Source organism: Belonocnema kinseyi, chromosome 3, assembly GCF_010883055.1.
Source record: "Belonocnema kinseyi isolate 2016_QV_RU_SX_M_011 chromosome 3, B_treatae_v1, whole genome shotgun sequence".
Taxonomy (NCBI): domain Eukaryota; kingdom Metazoa; phylum Arthropoda; class Insecta; order Hymenoptera; family Cynipidae; genus Belonocnema; species Belonocnema kinseyi.
This window is the reverse complement of record NC_046659.1, coordinates 135,759,403-135,778,341: the sequence shown is the minus strand read 5'-3', so window position 1 is coordinate 135,778,341 and position 18,939 is coordinate 135,759,403. Positions and strand designations below refer to the sequence as shown.

At 28.7% G+C, this 18,939-nt stretch overlaps 1 protein-coding gene across 1 annotated transcript in view; it reads left to right on the top strand.

The window, feature by feature from the left end:
- Positions 1-273: 273 nt before the first annotated feature.
- Positions 274-18,939, top strand: part of LOC117170036 — a 40,933-nt gene continuing 22,267 nt past the window's right edge. Inside the window, exon 1 of the mRNA XM_033356554.1 lies at positions 274-474. Coding sequence (XP_033212445.1) covers positions 274-474 — 201 coding nt within the window. The remainder of the gene's footprint in view (positions 475-18,939) is intronic.

Below are 18,939 nucleotides of genomic sequence, written 5' to 3'. Positions count from 1 at the left end.
CAGAAAAATCAGCAGACTGTTTTTAAATTGCTTTGCTGGCAATATTCACTTGAAACAAGATATCATACAATTCAATCATTCTTACCGTGAATTTAAAAGCCTTTATTACATTTTAAAGTATAAAAACCTTATAACGAACATCTGAATCGTAATTTCTAAGATTAGAAAGAGCTACTAATGCTGCATTGATATTTTTTAGCTCATGTCGAAATGCCTTTGAGCTTTCGATTCTGCCTTCCTAACAAGTAGGGCAAAGATTTTTTCAATTCAAGCATGCCACATAACATATCAAGATTTCCCATCTCTGAGCTGACCCAGAGAACAGAACTTAGACCCGCTGGATTATCCCATAAAATGAAATTAGTTGCATCGCCTCATTTTGCTGCATCCCACCCAGCTAAAACTGCATGTACAGGTACTCCACAGCAACCTGTACATGTTCTTGTGAGCTGTCCTGTAGAGGAACCTGTAGAGGTAATCTCAACGGTTCCTGTGCAGGAATTCGGCTAATCTAACGGTGGATGATCCTGCAAACGAACTTGCACCGACAAAGAAGCCACTGAATAATCATGTATGGGTTCCTGTACTCATGTCTCTTACAGCTATAAGGTTGTCTTCCTTTTATTCCTTTAAAGGTTCAAATTATCATCGAGAGAGCCAAATCACTATCTAACCCTGGTAGATTAGTTCCCACGCTGGTTCATGTATAGGATCCGGAACATGTTTCTGTACATGAACCCACACCTCAATTGGCTCTCTAAATGAACCTGTATCGGATAATTTAAAGGTTAACTCGCATGCAGATACCTTTTCAGGATCATGTACTGTTTCCTTCGCTAAATCCCTGTACAGGAACCGTCAGATAACCGGTACAGGTTCGTGTGCAGTTTAGTGTACAGGAACATGTGCAGGAATTTAAATGATTGCCAGCTGACTCTCAGACTAAGTGGAGACATCAGCTGCTCGAATCGTAATGTTTTACACAATTTGAAGAAGGAAGCCAGTAACCGTTTGTATGGTCCTGCTTACCTGATGCGTGCTTCTGATCTGTTTTTAGAAAGTACGAACAGGAAAAACTTTGAATTTTGAAATCTAGTTATAATCGGTTGAGGGTACTTTGCTGCCGACGCGCACTGGCAAAGAAAAAATTTTGAAAAGAAAATAAACCTGCTTAGACAACAATTCGAATGGATTTCGCTCAAGAAAGAATTAAGGTGCCTAATGCTGTAAAAGTGAAATTATATTATAGTAATTTTAAGGGGCAGTTGATTTTCAAATAGACGCAAGTCAGCAGCGAACAACCTACAAAATAAATCAGCCAATCATCGGCCAATCAACCTCCAGTCGATTCTTTCGATCCGCACGTGTTGCGTCATTGCATGAGTACATTGAATCTTATACTGGACAATTATACGTACGCACTTGCGAGCACTAAATTTCACTTAAATTTTTTCTCAGATTTTTTTCTGTTTGTATCTTTGAATTTTTATTTTTATTTTATAGAATGTTATTTCGCCCTCCGGAAAAATTTCGATTTTTTTGGTCATCTAGTTCTGTACGGCAACTCTTCGAACATTGTTCCAGAAATCAAATTGAATTTTTGTAAAACATTATTCAATTGAGTCTCCAATTTCTAAGAATATTCACAAAATTATAAAATTATTTGTTCAAAAATTCACAAATTTGCATTTTTTATTCCAAAAATCAAGCAAACATTTCCCATCAAAGAAATTTACTGAAGCGTGCCTTCATAAACTCTGAGGTATATTTAAAAAACCTTCGAAATTGTAAATACTAAGTTGAGCGGGTAGAGAATTGTAAGGATTTCGAATGAGAGATAAATATACTGCAATTAATCATGTACTTTATTAAATTATATATAAAATATTTAAAAATGGGATAAGATAAAATCATTAAGATGTAACACATAATGCCAGCCACCAAAGTAAATTTTTTAAATAAAAAACTTATGAAGTATCACCAGACGAGTCTAAGTGATTATTATTTTAAAAATATAATCGCTATTTTTTTTTTTAATTCTATACTATTTTAATTACACAGTATAAAATTTTATTTTGGAAGAAACCAATATTAAACGTTAGAACACAACTCTGTTTCCAGGGGAACTATGACAAATTATCATCAATAATGAGAAGGTTTAAGAAAACAAATAATCTTCTTTAAGCCCATCCTTGCAAGTCAGGATAGAACCAACCTATCGCCCTTACTGCCTACGAAGGTATGGTCAAAAGTTTCCGGCCTCATAAGGAAAAAAAAGTTTTTTCTTTTTTTTTGTTACGTTATTTTTCAACATAATATCCCTTAAGTCTAAGGCAGCATCAATGACTTCATCGTTTGTCTGAATCTGGTGAATAGGGGAACAATTCCAACTCTAATTCGTTGATTTTCGCTACCGCAAGGAATAAGTTTTCCGGGTCAGTTTTTGTTCGAATGTCAGCAAACGCGGCAGCTACATAGCAGAGTGCTTCTCCAGGTTCAAATGTTCATGTAAAATATTGCGTACACGCTCAGTTGGCATCCTAGTAGCATCACCTATCTCACTTACATTCAATCTTAGGTCATATATCACCATTTTATAAAGATTTCGATCATTTCGGGAGTTACGACCTCAGCGAGGCGTCCTGGACGTGGTTCGTCAAAAGTGCTTGTGAGACCTTTCTTAAATTCCGAAACCCACTGTTTAACCGTCGAATATGATAGAGAAGAGTCTTTCAGCGCGGAATCCATTTCTTCTTTAATTTGAAGTGATGTTAGGTCTTTTAAATAGAAGTATTTAATGACCACATGGTTTTCTGATTTTTCCATTTTTTCACAAACAATCGAGGTGCGTTATTCAGTAGGCTTTTAAATGTGTACTAATAGAGCAATCGACTCGAAAATTTATACAGAAGCTGGTGAGATATGGGATTATAGAATAAGAGCTAAAAATTAGACATGATGGCGCCATATCCAGGTCAGACCAAAAACTTTTCACCCCATCTTCGTATGTATACGAATAAATTCAGTTATCTGGTTACCAGGACGCTGCGAGTGATTTCCGTCGATCCAGGAGGTCGGTAAAACAGATTGTTGAGAGGATCATCTTCGGATATTATTACAAACACGTTGGCAATATCTCCATCTATGCGTACTTTAACTCGCCCAGTTTTATTATGAATTCTAGTGCTTACATTCAATATTGGACGCAACTCTCCATTTACAACTATTGCAATGATATAGTCTCGACCCATTTCCTTACGAACTGCTGCAGTCCACAAGGCTTCTGTTTGGAAAAAAATTGAAGGTATGACACCGCACCAAGGGCGAACATCAAGTCTAATTGGCATAGGATGAACTGCATCTTCTTTATGCCCGGCAGCTAATTACATAAAAAATAGCATATGTAGGAAATTAATTGCTTAATTATGTAATAAATTTAATTAATCTTGTAAATATATCTTGCAAATTTCATTTTTTTTAATTCTCTTTTGAAGTTATCAATAATCAAAATATGGTCCAATTACAATCCTGATAACGTAATTTCGGATCCAGGTTTTGAATTGTTCACAGATATAAATGTTTTTTTTGCTTTAGAGCAAATTTAAACCTTCTTAGTATATTACTTATTTTATAAAAAAGAATCTTCCAAAATTTTATTTGATAAAGAGACATTCCATGTCAGATTTACAACTAATTTTTAAAAAAATAAAATCTTGGCCCTTATTCTTGAAAAAAAATGACACTTATTTTCCTATTTTACTCTGATATATAGAATTTCTGAAATAACGATTTTTTTAACCGGCGACCCAAAAAAATCGGTTATTTTTAAAATGCACCATAAGAAGAAATATTGATATATAGTTTACTTTAAAGTCCCTATTTGATTATTAGAATTTTATTTTTTTAAGAATCTGTTTGCAAGCATTTTTTAAACAATTAGTGTTTTTTTAAAATGGGCATCTCCAAATTATATTATTTTTTGTGCTTTTTTTATTGTAGTATCTAGAATATACTTTGTATAATTTAAAGTTGACGGTTGAATATTTTGTAAAATAAAAATAATTATATGCGACCACGTGCGCGGCAGCCGCACAGTGGGAGTAAATGCACTTTTATCGTTCACAAATGTTCAAGGTCTTTAATTTTGTCCGATTTAAAAATTTTTTAAATTAAAGTTAATTACATTCTAAAGACCTTCCCACCTAGAAATTTTGTCTTCTCTATTTGTTTATTAATAGTTTTCTAAGCAAATTATAGAAAGACTGAAATTTCATTAATAAAATTTTTTTACCCTTTAATAACTGACCCGAGAAAAATTATATTGTCTGAAATACATGTTTAGGAACTCATAGAATACAAATATTTTGTTGATTATTTTATTTATCTTTTTAAGCAAATTTTATGAACAAATTATCAAATAGTCTTATTATCGGTAAAAAAATTATTTTTTGCTAAATGTGCCAAATATTAATTTGAGAATGAGATTTAATTACAAAACTGATTGAAATGTTTATATTAACCATTTTTATGAACAATTCTTGAAGCAAAATATTACAATTTTAGATTTTTTAAATGATAATTTCCTTCAATCGCCAGAACGACTTTAGGTATTCCTTAAAGGATTAAATGCTTTATTATTAGAAAAGTTAACAACAACCACTGTTATGAACAAATCATGTGATAAAATATTTGTACTTAAGGTTTCATTAAATTTGAATTTTATATTATGCAGTCTTATCATTAATTTCCTATCTATTTCGATTTTCAACCCGACTTTTTCTAAGTGAAACTACCAACACTTGGAATTTTTTTATCTAGATTATTTATAAAAATGGAAATTGTTATATTTCACTAAATATTATTAAAGATACATTTTTTAATAATATCTGTAGCCATTCGAGCAAATTAAAGAAAATCAAAATTGGGTAAAAACTAAAATTTGAATATTTTGTCACGAGAATTATTTATAACAATGTTTCTTATTAACTTCTGAAATATTGTTGTCGCTAGCAGTCATTCGCCCAACAGCCTAGAACATTTCCAGTGCAAAATTTTGTTTTCTATACAAAACGGTCACAAGAATTGTTTATAACAATGGTTATTATAAACATTTCAATTAGTTTTGAAATTAAATGTCATTTCTACATTAATATGAAGCACTTTCAGCTAACACAAATTTTGTTTACAGATAATAAGACTATTTGCTAATTGAATTTAAAAATTAAATTAAATAATAAACAAATTATTTGTATCCTATGAGTCCTTAAACAATTATTTAGGACAACATAAAGTTTACCTTATCCTTTTTCAAAGCGTAAAAAATGGTTATGTACAAAATTCCAGTTTTTCTATACTTTAAGTAAAAAAATTAATAATAAACAAATTGAGGAGGAAAAATTTCGGAGATTCAAGCTCTTTAGAATTTAATGAAACTTAATTTTTTTTAAATTTTCTCGGACCAAAATTTAAGGCTTTGGACATGTTCCATCTTGTATCTCAAAAACATATTAAAAAATTGGATTTTTTAAACTTAAATGATCTTGTGTGTGCCCAATGTAGGAAAGAATTAGGTAAAATGGATGTCATCGAACTACGTAAGTAGCTTGGAATGTTTTCCTATTTTCCTCAATAATTACATTTTAACCAAGTTTTGCAGATTTTTCTGAGATAGCATTTTCTTCCAATAGTATTTTATCAAAACGATAATGTGTCAGTTAATCAAAAAACATTAGTGATTATATCTGATTGTGAGAAACATGGCTTTTGTCCAATAATAGAAAATTGTATTTATATTTCTGACAAAACCCCTTAACAATTAAAAAATTAGAAACACTTTTTAACAATATTCTACCACAAAAAATAATTTTATTGTCCTATAATATGGCATTTTAAAGCAATAGCTGACGTTTACCATTAGATAACATTATTTGTAAAAGACTTTTATTCATAGTTTTAAAAGTCGATATCAGAACCGTTTAATTTGCAATGAATATTAAATCTTTTTAGGCTAAATTCTATGGATAAAAAAACTGTTTATCTACATCTATCTTTTTCATACAAACATATCAATTTTCAAAGAATTTAATTTTTTTAATTTTATCAATAAGTTTCCTTAGAAAATAGAGGACCTCACTTCCTGCAATAATGCAAAAATTTGGCATACTGCACATTTATTACAGGTCGTTCCATTTTTTCACAATACGGCAGTATTTTGCACTTAAAATTAAAAATTTGATATTTACCAAACAGATTTGAGGAAGCCAGTATGATAAAAATCAGAATGCCATTCGCGGTCTTCATTTTGTAACAAATGAAGCTTGTGAAGAATATCGATAAGAATCTTATGTATTAATGCTCTGGAAAACTTTCCATACATATTACGCAAGTGATCACACACGTAATTTAACAATGTTTTTATTCAATTAATTCAGATTCATGACCTTTATGTTTCCAATTCACAGGGAGGAAAATATATTAGTTATTAAACAATATAAAAATATATATTCATCAAGTCGTCACAATTATAAAGCTCATAGGGATCATTATTTCAACTTTTAGTTAATTCTAGGCAATAACACAGTCACACCAAAGAAAAATCTTTTTCTAGATCTGGAGGTCAGACCATGTTTACTATACGCTTTTAGGTTGCTGGATCCGAATCCCTAGTCTGAAAAACTTCAGCACGCCCCTGAATGCAGCCCTGGTTACGGTCCCTGGATAAAATGATTTTTTAATTAATATACGGCTTAAGTCAAAACGTTGAAGCGTTAAATAGCTCAGATTACAAGATATTTTGAAATTTTTGTGAAAACCTTGATGCTAGGTTTTTCGAATCTTGGATTCCGATTCAGCGAGCCAAAAAAATAAATAAACATGGTCACACCCTCAGACTCGAAAAAAACGGTTGCCAGGTTTTCTAAGGTTGTGTCATAATCCTGACGCTCTGCATATTTTGGACCTCGGAGTCGGATTCAGCGACCCAAAACATACTTAAAATTGTCTGACCCCCGGACTTGAGACAAAAATGTTTTTGAGTTTTTTGAAGTTATATCAGAATCCTGATGTTTTGGGGGTTTTTGGACCTCGGATTCCGATTCAGCGACCCCCCCAAAAAATAAAATAAACATGGTCACACCCTCAGGCTCGAAAAAAACGGTTGCCAGGTTTTCTAAGGTTGTGTCATAATCCTGACGCTCTACATATTTTGGACCTCGGAGTCGGATTCAGCGACCCAAAACATACTTAAAATTGTCTGACCCCCGGACTTGAGACAAGACTGTTTTTGAGTTTTTTGAAATTATATCAGAATTCTGATGTTTTGGGGGTTTTTGGACCTTGGATTCAGATTCAGCGACTCCCAAAATTTTCGTAAATATGGTCTGACCCCCAAAAACGTATGATAAACATGGTTTAACCATAGAACTTGAAACAACAGTTTTTATGAGGTTTTTGAGGTTATATTAGAATCCTGAAGTGATGAAGTTTTTTGTACCTCAGATTCAGATTCAGCGACCCCCAAAAAAAATATAGTAAACATGATCTGACCTTCGGACCTAGAAAAAGATTTTTTTTTGTGTGCTGTTTAGGGTCAGGTCAATTGAAAAGAAGTAAGTTGTTTCACCCGTTTAAATATGTGAAAATTACATAATATCTTGAAGGTACGTAGTTTTAAAATTTAAAATGTCATTCTTTAGGTAATATTTTAGTTGTGAAGTTTTATAAATTCTTTCATCTTAAATTTAAATTTAATTTAATTTAATAAAAAAATATTATTGACCTAATAATTAATTAATTCTTTTTGCAGTAGAATTTCGCTTGAATTATCTACTGCAAACCGACCCCAACGTCAATAATCGGAAAACTCAGACAAAACAGCATTTTAAATGATAAGATAGTCTTAGTATAACAAACTGAAAGTATGATTAATTGAATATTCAATTTGAACAATTACAGGTTTTAAAAAATCTTATAAAATTCTATATTGCATATGTATGAATAATGCATAAGGCTCGGATAATACGGACTGCTCTTGCGCTAAATCTCGGATAAGACGGATCAACTATTTATGTTTTAACCTCGAACAATCGCGAACTCGGATAACGCGGGCTTGGATATGCGAGGTTTCACTGTATATTCTGATTTTTGCGATTTCAGAGTAGTTTTTATTGGATTTTACACAGGTTTTTTTTTTCAAATTTCATGGTCGCAGGATGACAGAAAATTGAAATTTTTGTGCGCAGGGTCTAAATTTTTAAAATAATTTGTTAATACTTATAAACAAAGGTGAAGAAAGCCTTTTTTGTTAAAAAAATTCATTATTGAAAAAACTTTCCATTATATCATTATGAAAATGGGTACTTAAGGGTTTTTGAGGTCGCTAAATACGTATTTGGACTCAGATTTTGAAAATTCATAATGGCGGATCCAATATGGCTGACGAAATTGGGAATATTTTGGGATTTAATCTGAAAATTGGTATGCAGGGGTTTTTGGGGTCAGTGATCACGAATATGAACTCAGATTTTGGAAATTTAAAATGGTGGATCCAAGATAACGCCCAAAACTTGGAATATTTTTGAATTGTTTTCTGAAAATTGGTATACAGAGGTTCTCGGGGTCGCGGATCACGAATCTGAAATCAGACTTTGAAAATCCAAGATAAGGGATCCAATATGGCGGTAAAAATAATAAAGTTTTCTGGATTTTTTTTTCAAATTAGTGTACAAGCATTTTTGTCATTTTTAGTACAGATTCAAGATCAACAACCCCCTGCCTGTGCCAACTTTCAAAGAACAATTTAGAAATATTCCAAATTTTAACCGCCATGTTGGATCCGCTATTTTAAATTTTAATAATCTGAGTTCGAATTCGTGATTAGCGACTACAAAAAACCCCTGCATGCCAATTCTAAAAAACAATCCAAAAATATTACAGATTTAAGTCGCCATATTGGATCCACCATTTTGAATTTTCTAAATCTGAGTTCTGATTCGTGATCAGTAATTCCAAAAACCCCCGTATACCAATTTTCAGAAAAAATATAAAAATATGCCAAATGTTAGCCGTTTATTGGACCCGCCATTTTGAATTTTTTAAACCTGAGTTTAGATTCGTAATCAGCGACCCCAAAAACGCCTATATACTAATTTTCATGAAAACTCATTTCCCGTAATATTTTGCTTAACCCGCATTTTTAGTAATGCTAGTTTAGTTAAGCCACTTACTGGTTCCTCCAGTCAAAGATGAAAACTCACCGTTTCGATATTAATTATTTAAAATACTGATTCAATCAGCGACAATTTCACTGGTTTATTTTAAAACAGCTTGAGTCCGGCTTGGAATCCAACATATCAGAACTTCCTTTAAAAATTAATATACTATTCTATACTGTATTTTGATCTGAAAGAAAAATGCTTTTTCAACTTTTGTACATTGAATTAAACCCTTTTTTTATTACGGGGCGATAAGCGCCGATCTAAAAAAAAAGGAATCACCTTAAAGTATTCTAATTTGAATTCAGGGATGGAAGAGTACTTAAATAAGGGTATTAAGGAAAGTGCCCTTTATGTCTAAGATTATTCTCGACTCATACTTAGTAGTAGAGGCAGTAGCACAGTAAAATGGATCAAAGGAAAATTGCAGGAGAATTACAAGAGCAGTGAGGTTTGAGAGACTGGGTGAGGAAACGTGAACTTTGAAGCTGAAGTCTAGAAATAGGCCAACAAAGTAAAGCATTTTTCTTTTCATATATTGGGCGATACATAGATTACATAACACATTTTTTTTTATTTTTTACCCCTCTCTTCCTTCATCTGAAAAATTGAAAAAAATTGTTTTCCAAAAAAACATTCAAAACTTTTAAATGTTCACCATTGTATAGTTGATATATTAAATGTTCAAGAATCCCGAATTCAAATCTTTCCCAATTAAAGAATTTTCAATACTAAATCTTCAAAGTTGAACTCCATACATTTTTAAAAAAAAGTATAAAATTATAACAGCTTGCAAATAAATGTTGAAATAAATCTTTAAAATTGGAAAAAATTTAATTCAATGCTTTTAAAATTCCAGAATATTTTATAGTAACGTTTTAAAGTTGTAGAACTTTGAATAAAATGTTTTAATTTAAAAATATATAAATTAATCAAGTTTTGGGATTAAGAATTCCCTAATTCTTAAGACAAGCGTTTAATATTTTTTTAAATTGAAGATAGGATTGAAAACTTTTGGGTTTTAGTCTGCGAAATTATGCAACTTTGAGAATTTTTATAATCAAAGTTTTGAGATTGAAGATTTTTTTATAGTAAATCTTAGAAAGTAAACTATGTTCCAATAGAAGAAAATAATTGAAAATTAAGCTTTCGAAGCTCCATAAAATTATTTTTTAACAAAATTCTTAAATTTGGAACAAAATATTTAAATGTTTAACCAAATAATAGAATCTTTTGACAAAATAATAATATTAGCAACAACAAACAATTTTTATTAAAGGAGTTCAAAAACCAAATAGAAAAATTAAATTACTTTAAAATCAAAGGATGAAAGAAATGTTCACAAACTCGTTTAATTATCCTAGAAAAAAGATCGATTTTAAACAACAATGATGTATCTGCAATCAACAATGTAAATTTTTAATAAAATAGTTCAAACTTCAACCAAAAAAGGAAAATTTGATGAAGACTGTAAATGATGATATTACGAAAAACAAGATTATTTTTTACCAAAAACCGAATTGAAAACAAATACATGAATTTTCAACTAAAAATTATTATAATGTATATAATTATTTACAATAATAATCAACTACCAACATTTGATTTTCAAACTTAAGGGTGAATTATTAACGAAAAATGTAATAGTTGATGGTTTACATATTAAATATTTTAATTTTAAATTAAGATCAGTCAACAGAAGAAAATCAAAAATGAATTGTTAAGAGAGAAGGTAATTTATAAACAAATGTTTAAATTTTCTACAAATATAGTTATTGTGGTTATATTGCTGACCAAAAAATACAATATTTCAACAAAAGTGTTACATTTTCAGTTAATTTAATTACTTAAAACACCATTTTCAATTTTGAACAAAATAATGTTCTTTTGAAAAACTGTGATATCAAATTTCGGACAATTATAATACTTTATGAATTATAAATTAGTACAATATAAAAATGTAATAAATGATATTACATACAAAAAGGATTTTGATCATAAAAGGTGAATCCTCAAAAGAAAATTTAATAGTTGTTATTTTAATTCGAAAACATTTTCGTTTCAAATTAAAAACATTCAACAGAGAAAATATCAAATATAAATTATTAAAAGAGGAGATTATTTATAACCAATACATAAATTTTCTACAAATATAGTTGTTATGGTTATATATTCGACGAAAAAATACAAACTTTCAACAAAAAAGTTAAAATTTCAGTCATTATAGTCCTTTTATAAAAACTTTTTAATTTTGAATAAAATAAATAAAATTTCAAAAAAATCTGAACTCTTGAACTAAAAAATTTCTGAACTAAAAATTATTTACATTGTCAAATGAAAATATGAATTATCGATAAAAACTTTAAATTATTTACCAAAGAACTGAAAAACACGAATTGTGAACAAAATAGTTAAACTGTCAATTAAAAAAATTAATTTTAACAAAGAAAGATAAATTCTTGGCAAACTACCTAATTTTTTAATCTTGAACCAAGAAAGATTTTAATTTCGAATTAAAAACAGTTACTGGAAAAAATGAATTTTTTATCAAAAAAAATTATTCTAAGCGTATAAATAAATTTTGTACCAAAATATGAAGTCGTAAAGAACAACGCAAATGTTCAATTTTTACCTAGAGTTACATTTTTTGCTAAAATGATAAACCTTTAACTGGAAGAGTTACATTTTTAGTTAAAAAATAAATTTGCAACCGCAGGAAAAAATATAAAGCAACAACGTTTTTTCCTAAAAAGGAATCATTTTTTCATTTGAAAAATTTCTGCTCTCTTCTAAACTTTCATTATTTTTGTGATTTTAAAGACATGAAGATGTATGTTTTTATTACTCATAATAAAACAAATTTAAAAAAAAAGTATTTATTAAGCATAAACTTTTATAAATTTTTAGATTTTCTTAAAAACAAATTCTTATATTCGTTTTTTTCAATTCCACTTCTGATTCTATTTAGAATTTTGTAAAAGAAAGTTTACAATGTGCCCTATAAGCCCTTTAAATATAAAAAAGGATCTCGTTCAGTTTTAGAGGAATAATTAAAAAAGCATTTGAATTTTTTTTCGTCTATTTTTAATTTGCTTGAATACGAATTAAAACTGAGTTTTTAAATATCATCCTCAGACGTCTGTTTTATAGGATCCCAGAAAATCCCATAAAATAATGCTTGCTATTGGTCATTGAATGTTTACATAAATTATTTAAACATTTCTCATTTCTTTAAGGAATTTTCTCTCAGAATAGAATTCGCAAGTTGAATTTTCCTAATTTTTCAACTTCCTTTCAACACTTTAATCAGAGTGAGGTAATATTTAAATCAAGTTAATTAAAATAATAATTTTTTATAAATCCTAGTATTATTTTTAATAATATTGTTTATGAATAATGCTAGAAAGTTGCGGTTTTTTCTGAAATATTCAACATATCGTCTACTTTTCTTAATCAGTTTGAGGTAATAATGGATGCAAAATAACAAATCTGATCGTTCAAATTAATTATTATTGTTTATTAATTTTTTTTCTATGGTAATGCTAGATATTTGCTGCTATTTCTTAAATTTTTAACTTGTGGTCCACTTTAAACTTAGAGTGAGACAGTAATTAATGTAAATCTGAAAAGTAAATAAAATAGTTATAAACGATAATAATTTGTTTAAACAAATCTGTTCGTTAAATTGCATCCAATATTACCTCACACTAATCAAAAAGGGAATAAGAAGAAGGAAATTATAGAATAAACTGTAACTTTCTAGCATTATTCTAAGAAAATATTATGACTAATAATTATAAATTGCTCAAACCATTTTTTTTTAATTCAATTCATAATTCGTTTGCTCTGCATGAAAATGTAATAACAAGTTAAAAATTCGGAAAACTCGTGTTTTTCCGACTCTATATAAAGAGAAAATTGTTGAAAAAAAAAATATCAGCAAAAACTCGTAAAAATAGATTTTTTACATATAATTATATAATTAGTTTAAAATTTCTTTTAAAAATATCACTTCTGGAATTTAAAAAGTAAACTTTTTTATTAAATAATAAATCGTGAAAATAATTTTTTATAATCACGTCTATTAAATCATTTCAAAATTTAATAAGCTTTTATTTAAAAAAAACCTCAAACCTGTTAAAAATTCTAAATTAAAAATCGATGATACTATTTATGATTTTTTACAGGACAAGGTTTTTTTTAAATGCTTCTGCAAAATATATTTTGGAACCAATAAATGTTGATGCGTTAAAAACAATGTTCGGTTTCATTTAAATCATTATTTTAGTAGGCCATGTTTTTATAAATAGCGATTTGTTTGTTTTTTAATTTAATTTGAAAGCATTATTATATACTTTAACTATCTTGTGCCGGGCATTAAATATAATACCTAGATATTATAGAGAATGCCTAGAAAATGAATATAATTATTAATGAATTACATACTTTGTCTGAAGTGGTCAGGCAATAAATATAATGCCTAGGGATGATATATAATGCCTAGAATAAATATGATTGCCTGTATTATATATATTTAAATCTTACAGATCCTGAAGCTTAAAAATAAAATGAAGCTTCAACTTTTTAATGATTATTTATTCAGCTGCCAAAAGTATTTGCAATCGGTTGAGAATTGTTCAAACATTTTAAAAAAGTGTAAAATTGATTATTACTATTATTCCAAATAAGAGTTTTTTTGTACTTGAAGGCGATTCGCTACGGCGAATAAACTTGTTGATCTAAACGTATTAAAAATGCACGTGGAAGGTCTCTCTGTTTTTCCTTTTACCCTTTTATGTGCACTCTTATCTGGAAGTTTTCACGGGAAATTAAGGCCTCACACATTGTGATTAAACGAAAATAAGTAATTATTTCAGAAGAGCGAACAGCACTTTCGTCTGTGTTTCATTGCCGTTCAACGTAGCGAATTAAATTATCGAGTCGCTCTTAGTCGTAGTTTAAAGGCTATTAAAACTCAGGTTTCATTTTTATTTTGGCGCTTACAATTAATTAGGTACGACTTTGAATTAGTTTTCTAAAGAAAGAAAAATCCACTGCCGGGAAGTTTTTTATTTTTGCGTAATCAGAGTCACAATGTCAATGACACAATGCGGTTTTTATCAATTGAATTTATTTAATTAAAAGATAAAACTAACTAGCTGAAAAAAACTAAAATACATTTCTAACAAATAAAAGCACCCCCTCTTTCATTCGTATCAAGTTAATATTCAAGTACTATATTTAGTATAATATCAAACGCTCAAGGTTTCAATTCGAGACATATTCTTTTTGAAGAAAATAGTTAAAAATAAAAATGATTATAATTTGACACCGATGAAAGATAATGTTTGAACAAAAATTTAATAATTGATGATATTTTGTCGACCATTGTTAAAATAATATTCTGGAAAAAGGAGAAAAAATCTGCCTTGCCCCGGATTTGAACCAGGAACGCCACTATTCCCGGGTTGAATGTTCACCAATCATGCCACAGGAGTTTCAGCAGACAGTATTTCGTGTCTTAGTAATCTTTTTTACATGATAATGATTAATTCTAGTTCGAATAAATTCACCGAATGTGTATATAATTTAGAGTATTTATTTTATTTTGCTGCCAGGGTAATTCATAATTTCATTTATGTTCAGATATTGCCGTTTACTGTTGAAATAATTTTCTGTAGTACCAAAAAAAAATTTTCTTTGGCCCGGATTTGAACCGGGAACGCCACAACTGACGAGTAAACCATTAGCCAATTACCCCATCGTTGCTCCAGCAGAAAATTCCTTGTTCCTCCTATATCAAAAAAATCACGTAGGTCTTCATCTTTGTAGCCTCTAAAATATTAGTTTATAATTCTAATTTGAATAGATTTAGAATGAACGCTCCACTCCTGAATAGCGGTGTTCTGAGTTCAAATCCCGACCGTGGCAAGTTTTTTCTCGTTTCTGCACAAAATTGTTTGCCCATTCATTAGCAATATCTAACATAAAAAGTCAATTTATTATTATTCAGGTCGTCAAAATAACATGAATTATTAAATTACGTTCAGATTCCTTGAAATTATTCTGACTAGAATTTAAAGGAATCGTTTTTATCATCACAGATCGTTACCATACATTTAGGTAGATATCGTTCTGAAATTCGGGAAAATAAAAATCAACACTATCGATCGATTCCCAGTAGATTTAAAAGAGTAGATCTTTTTTCATAACAAAATTAATTTTAAAATTTCAATAAATTTATTTTCCATGTTCTCTGAAATGACGTCAATTATTTTCTGTTACTTAAAGACTGAACTTGATTGATAGTCTTAATTTCTGTTTTTATTTTCTATTTTTTATTTTATATTTTCAGTTCAAACCAAAAAGGTGATTTCTTAATCCAACAAGTTAAAATTGTGTAAAAATGTTGTACTACTACACCGGAAAATACTATATTACACCCGAAAAGCTGAATCTTGAATAAAAAAAAAACAAAACAAATTAATGTTAAACTCTATTTTTTAGAAAGCAGTTGAATTTTTAACCAAGCAATATCTATTTACAACCAAGAAATTTAATTACCAAAAGGCATGCATTTTTTTGTCAAAAAAGGTCCAGAAATACGAATTATTAAGAAAAAAGTTGAATTAAAAGAAAATTATACTTTTGACAAACTAATAAAATTTTTAACAAATAGGCTGCTTTTTCGAAGCTCATCTGTCAACCAACTTCTTACATTTCCAATAAAAAAGATCAATTTTGAACAGAAAATATTATAGTTTAAATTTTATTTAATTTCTAAATAAACAAGATAGTTAAATTGTCAACAGAAGAAAACTTCATCGAGGTTGTTGAATTTGGAATGAAGAAGATTAATTTGTAGCAAATAAATGGCATTTAAAACCAAATACATAAATGTTTAATAAATCTGTTGAATTTTCAAATAAAAACGATCAAAATGCAACTAATAATGAAATCGTTAAATTTTGATGCAAAAAATTAATTTTTATTTAAAAGAAACGAATTTTCAACAACAAATACAATAATTAATATTTAGAGAAGAAAAAACCGAATCTAATTGTAAATCGAAGATAGTGGAATTCAATAAAAATGATAGATTTTTAATAAAATTGTGATAGCTGATATTTGAAACAAAAATACTTTTATTTAAAATAAATGGTTGAACGATCAACCACAACGGATTAATTGTTAAAAAAAGGCGATTTTTTGGATAAAAGTTGAGTTTTTATACGAAAATGATGTCTTTTTTACCTGTACTTAACAAAGCACCTAGTTCAAATTTCCTCAAAGGATTGGATTAATAAAGCAGAAAAGGTGAATTATTATTGCAAAATTTCATAGTTCTTATTTTCTACTAAAAATGATCTATTATATATCAAAGAAGAACAGTTTCATTTCAAAAAACAAGAAAATTAAAATTTTAACAGAACGTTTTAATTTTCAGTGATATTATAAATATTTTGCATATAATGCGAGGGAAATGAGATTTTTAATTGTTAAAAATGAAAAAAAAAATTATTAAAAACGCATGGTATAATTTTTTCCTTAAATGAGGATCGTCGTGAAATTATTACGTATACTTGAAAAATTAGGAAGCTGGTTTGAAAATTTTCAGTGTTCAATTTTTTTTTGTATTTTTTAATTTCGCAGCATTCAAACTTGACTTTATTATTTAGAGAAGAAGTTACATTTTTAATATGTGTCAGTATTCAAATAATAATTTCGAACGTTTAACTTTGAAATTTTTAATTATGATATTATATTACAAATGCAAACTGTTTTTTTTCTCAGTTATTTAGACTTTAAATTAAAGTTTCTAATTTTTAAGATATCTAATTAAAAAATTGTTACCCTCCAACGTTCCCATTTTTAGGTGAGAATTTTTATTCTCTATTTAAATTTAAAGGTGTTTGAATATTAAATGAAAATTGCTCAAATATTCCCTGTGACAAAAATTAAAATAAGAAAATTGCTTTATGCAAGCTTTCAGTTGAAATTATTAAAAGCCTGCAATATTCTTCTAATGTAAATTAGGAGCACTCAAGCATTGAAAATTGAATTTCTAAATTTTTTCTCTTGGTTGAAGAAACTCAATTAAATTGTCTCAAATTAAAAAAGAAGTCTTAGTGTTTCTAGGAAGTTTCTAAAACTTAAAAAATTTTAAAGTGTTTGAAATTCAATCTGTATGTTTAAAAATCGTATATATTTTTGCACTATTTTAGACTGCAAGTAAAAATACAAAATTCAAAATTATAATAACAATTCCTGTCGAATAAGGGACTCACTTTTAATTAAGAAAAAATTAATTATTTGGATTCGGCTAGATTATCATTTGTTTTAAGTTAAAAAATCTGTTGCCCAAAACTTATCTCAGTTTAAATTAGAATAACACATGATCATTTTATATTTTCAAACCCAATTTTGCACTTGAACCACTTATTTAACAATAAAGGCTTTTTAAATATTTTTGTAGTCATACAAATATTGAAGTTACTTAACCTAAGTAGAACTTGCAATTTCCAAATTTAAAACATTTTTCACTACCCTAAAAAATAAATCATGTTAATAATGACATACGATGGAAATTTCGAATAAATATTTATTTGTTGAAAGTTTGAAACACTTTATTTCGAGTTGAAATTAAATTCTGAGAATGCAAAACAAGTAAATAAGTATTATCAGTTTTTTTTTTTCATTTTATATAAATATAATTATATAAATTGTTTTATTTTACAGAATATTACCAAACATTAGGTTGAATTCCAGTTCTTTTCAAAGATGCTCAGGAATGTTTACGAAATTTGTGACAAATGAAGAAATATTCAATAAATTTTCTGAAATGTTAAAAAATTGCCTTATTATCTTCTAAATTTTCGCAAGCATTGAAAGCAAATTTGACCATGCTCTTTCGAGATTCGTTTACAGCTCCTGAAGTACATTTTTTACATTTTAAAATTTATTCATTTCTAAAAATCTTCTAAATTATTCCAAGGAACCTACTTTTTTTTTAAATTTTCGTCAAACCTTACAAAATTCTTCGAAAATCTTTACAAGTTTTAATTATTTTGTAATCGTTTAAAATTTCTGAACGTTATTGCCATGAACTTTCTTTTATTCTCTTGACGGCCTGGACACCATGCAAAATTCAGTGGAAATTCAGTTTACCGAAGAACTTCTGACAGCAAGTTAGCCACTGAAAGCGAATCGTATAGTCGGGCGAGGTCGGGTTCGTCCTCGTGCATTTTCGGCTTTGAACGAGGCTTGTCTTTGCAGCGTGTAACAGAGCCGATTCACCGACACGCGACATTTGTTCACTATTTACTGCCAAGGTTTTCTGTTCCCCTTTCTTACGGCCCAAGCAACCCTTTTTACAGCCAATATTCTATTGCTGCTTTTTATAGCCGTGAAATTATATCCATTTTTTTAGGCACTTTTCTATAGCTGCTTCTTACTCACCAACGAGATATCTCCACTTTGTATTGTCAGCCGCTCATTTAATGTCAGGACATAAATAGATTACATATTTTATATTAAAATTTATCAACCAATAAAATTTTAATTTTTGGAAATTTTTAGTTCCAGTAAGCTTCAGGCACTTGTCTCTGAAAACTCCTACAGAAAATTCTAAAATTCTTGTTTGCATCTGGAAACTCATCCTGAGATGGATGAAGGAACAAATGAACAAAGCACTATTAATATCCCTAAATAGTGCTTTCAACCGAAG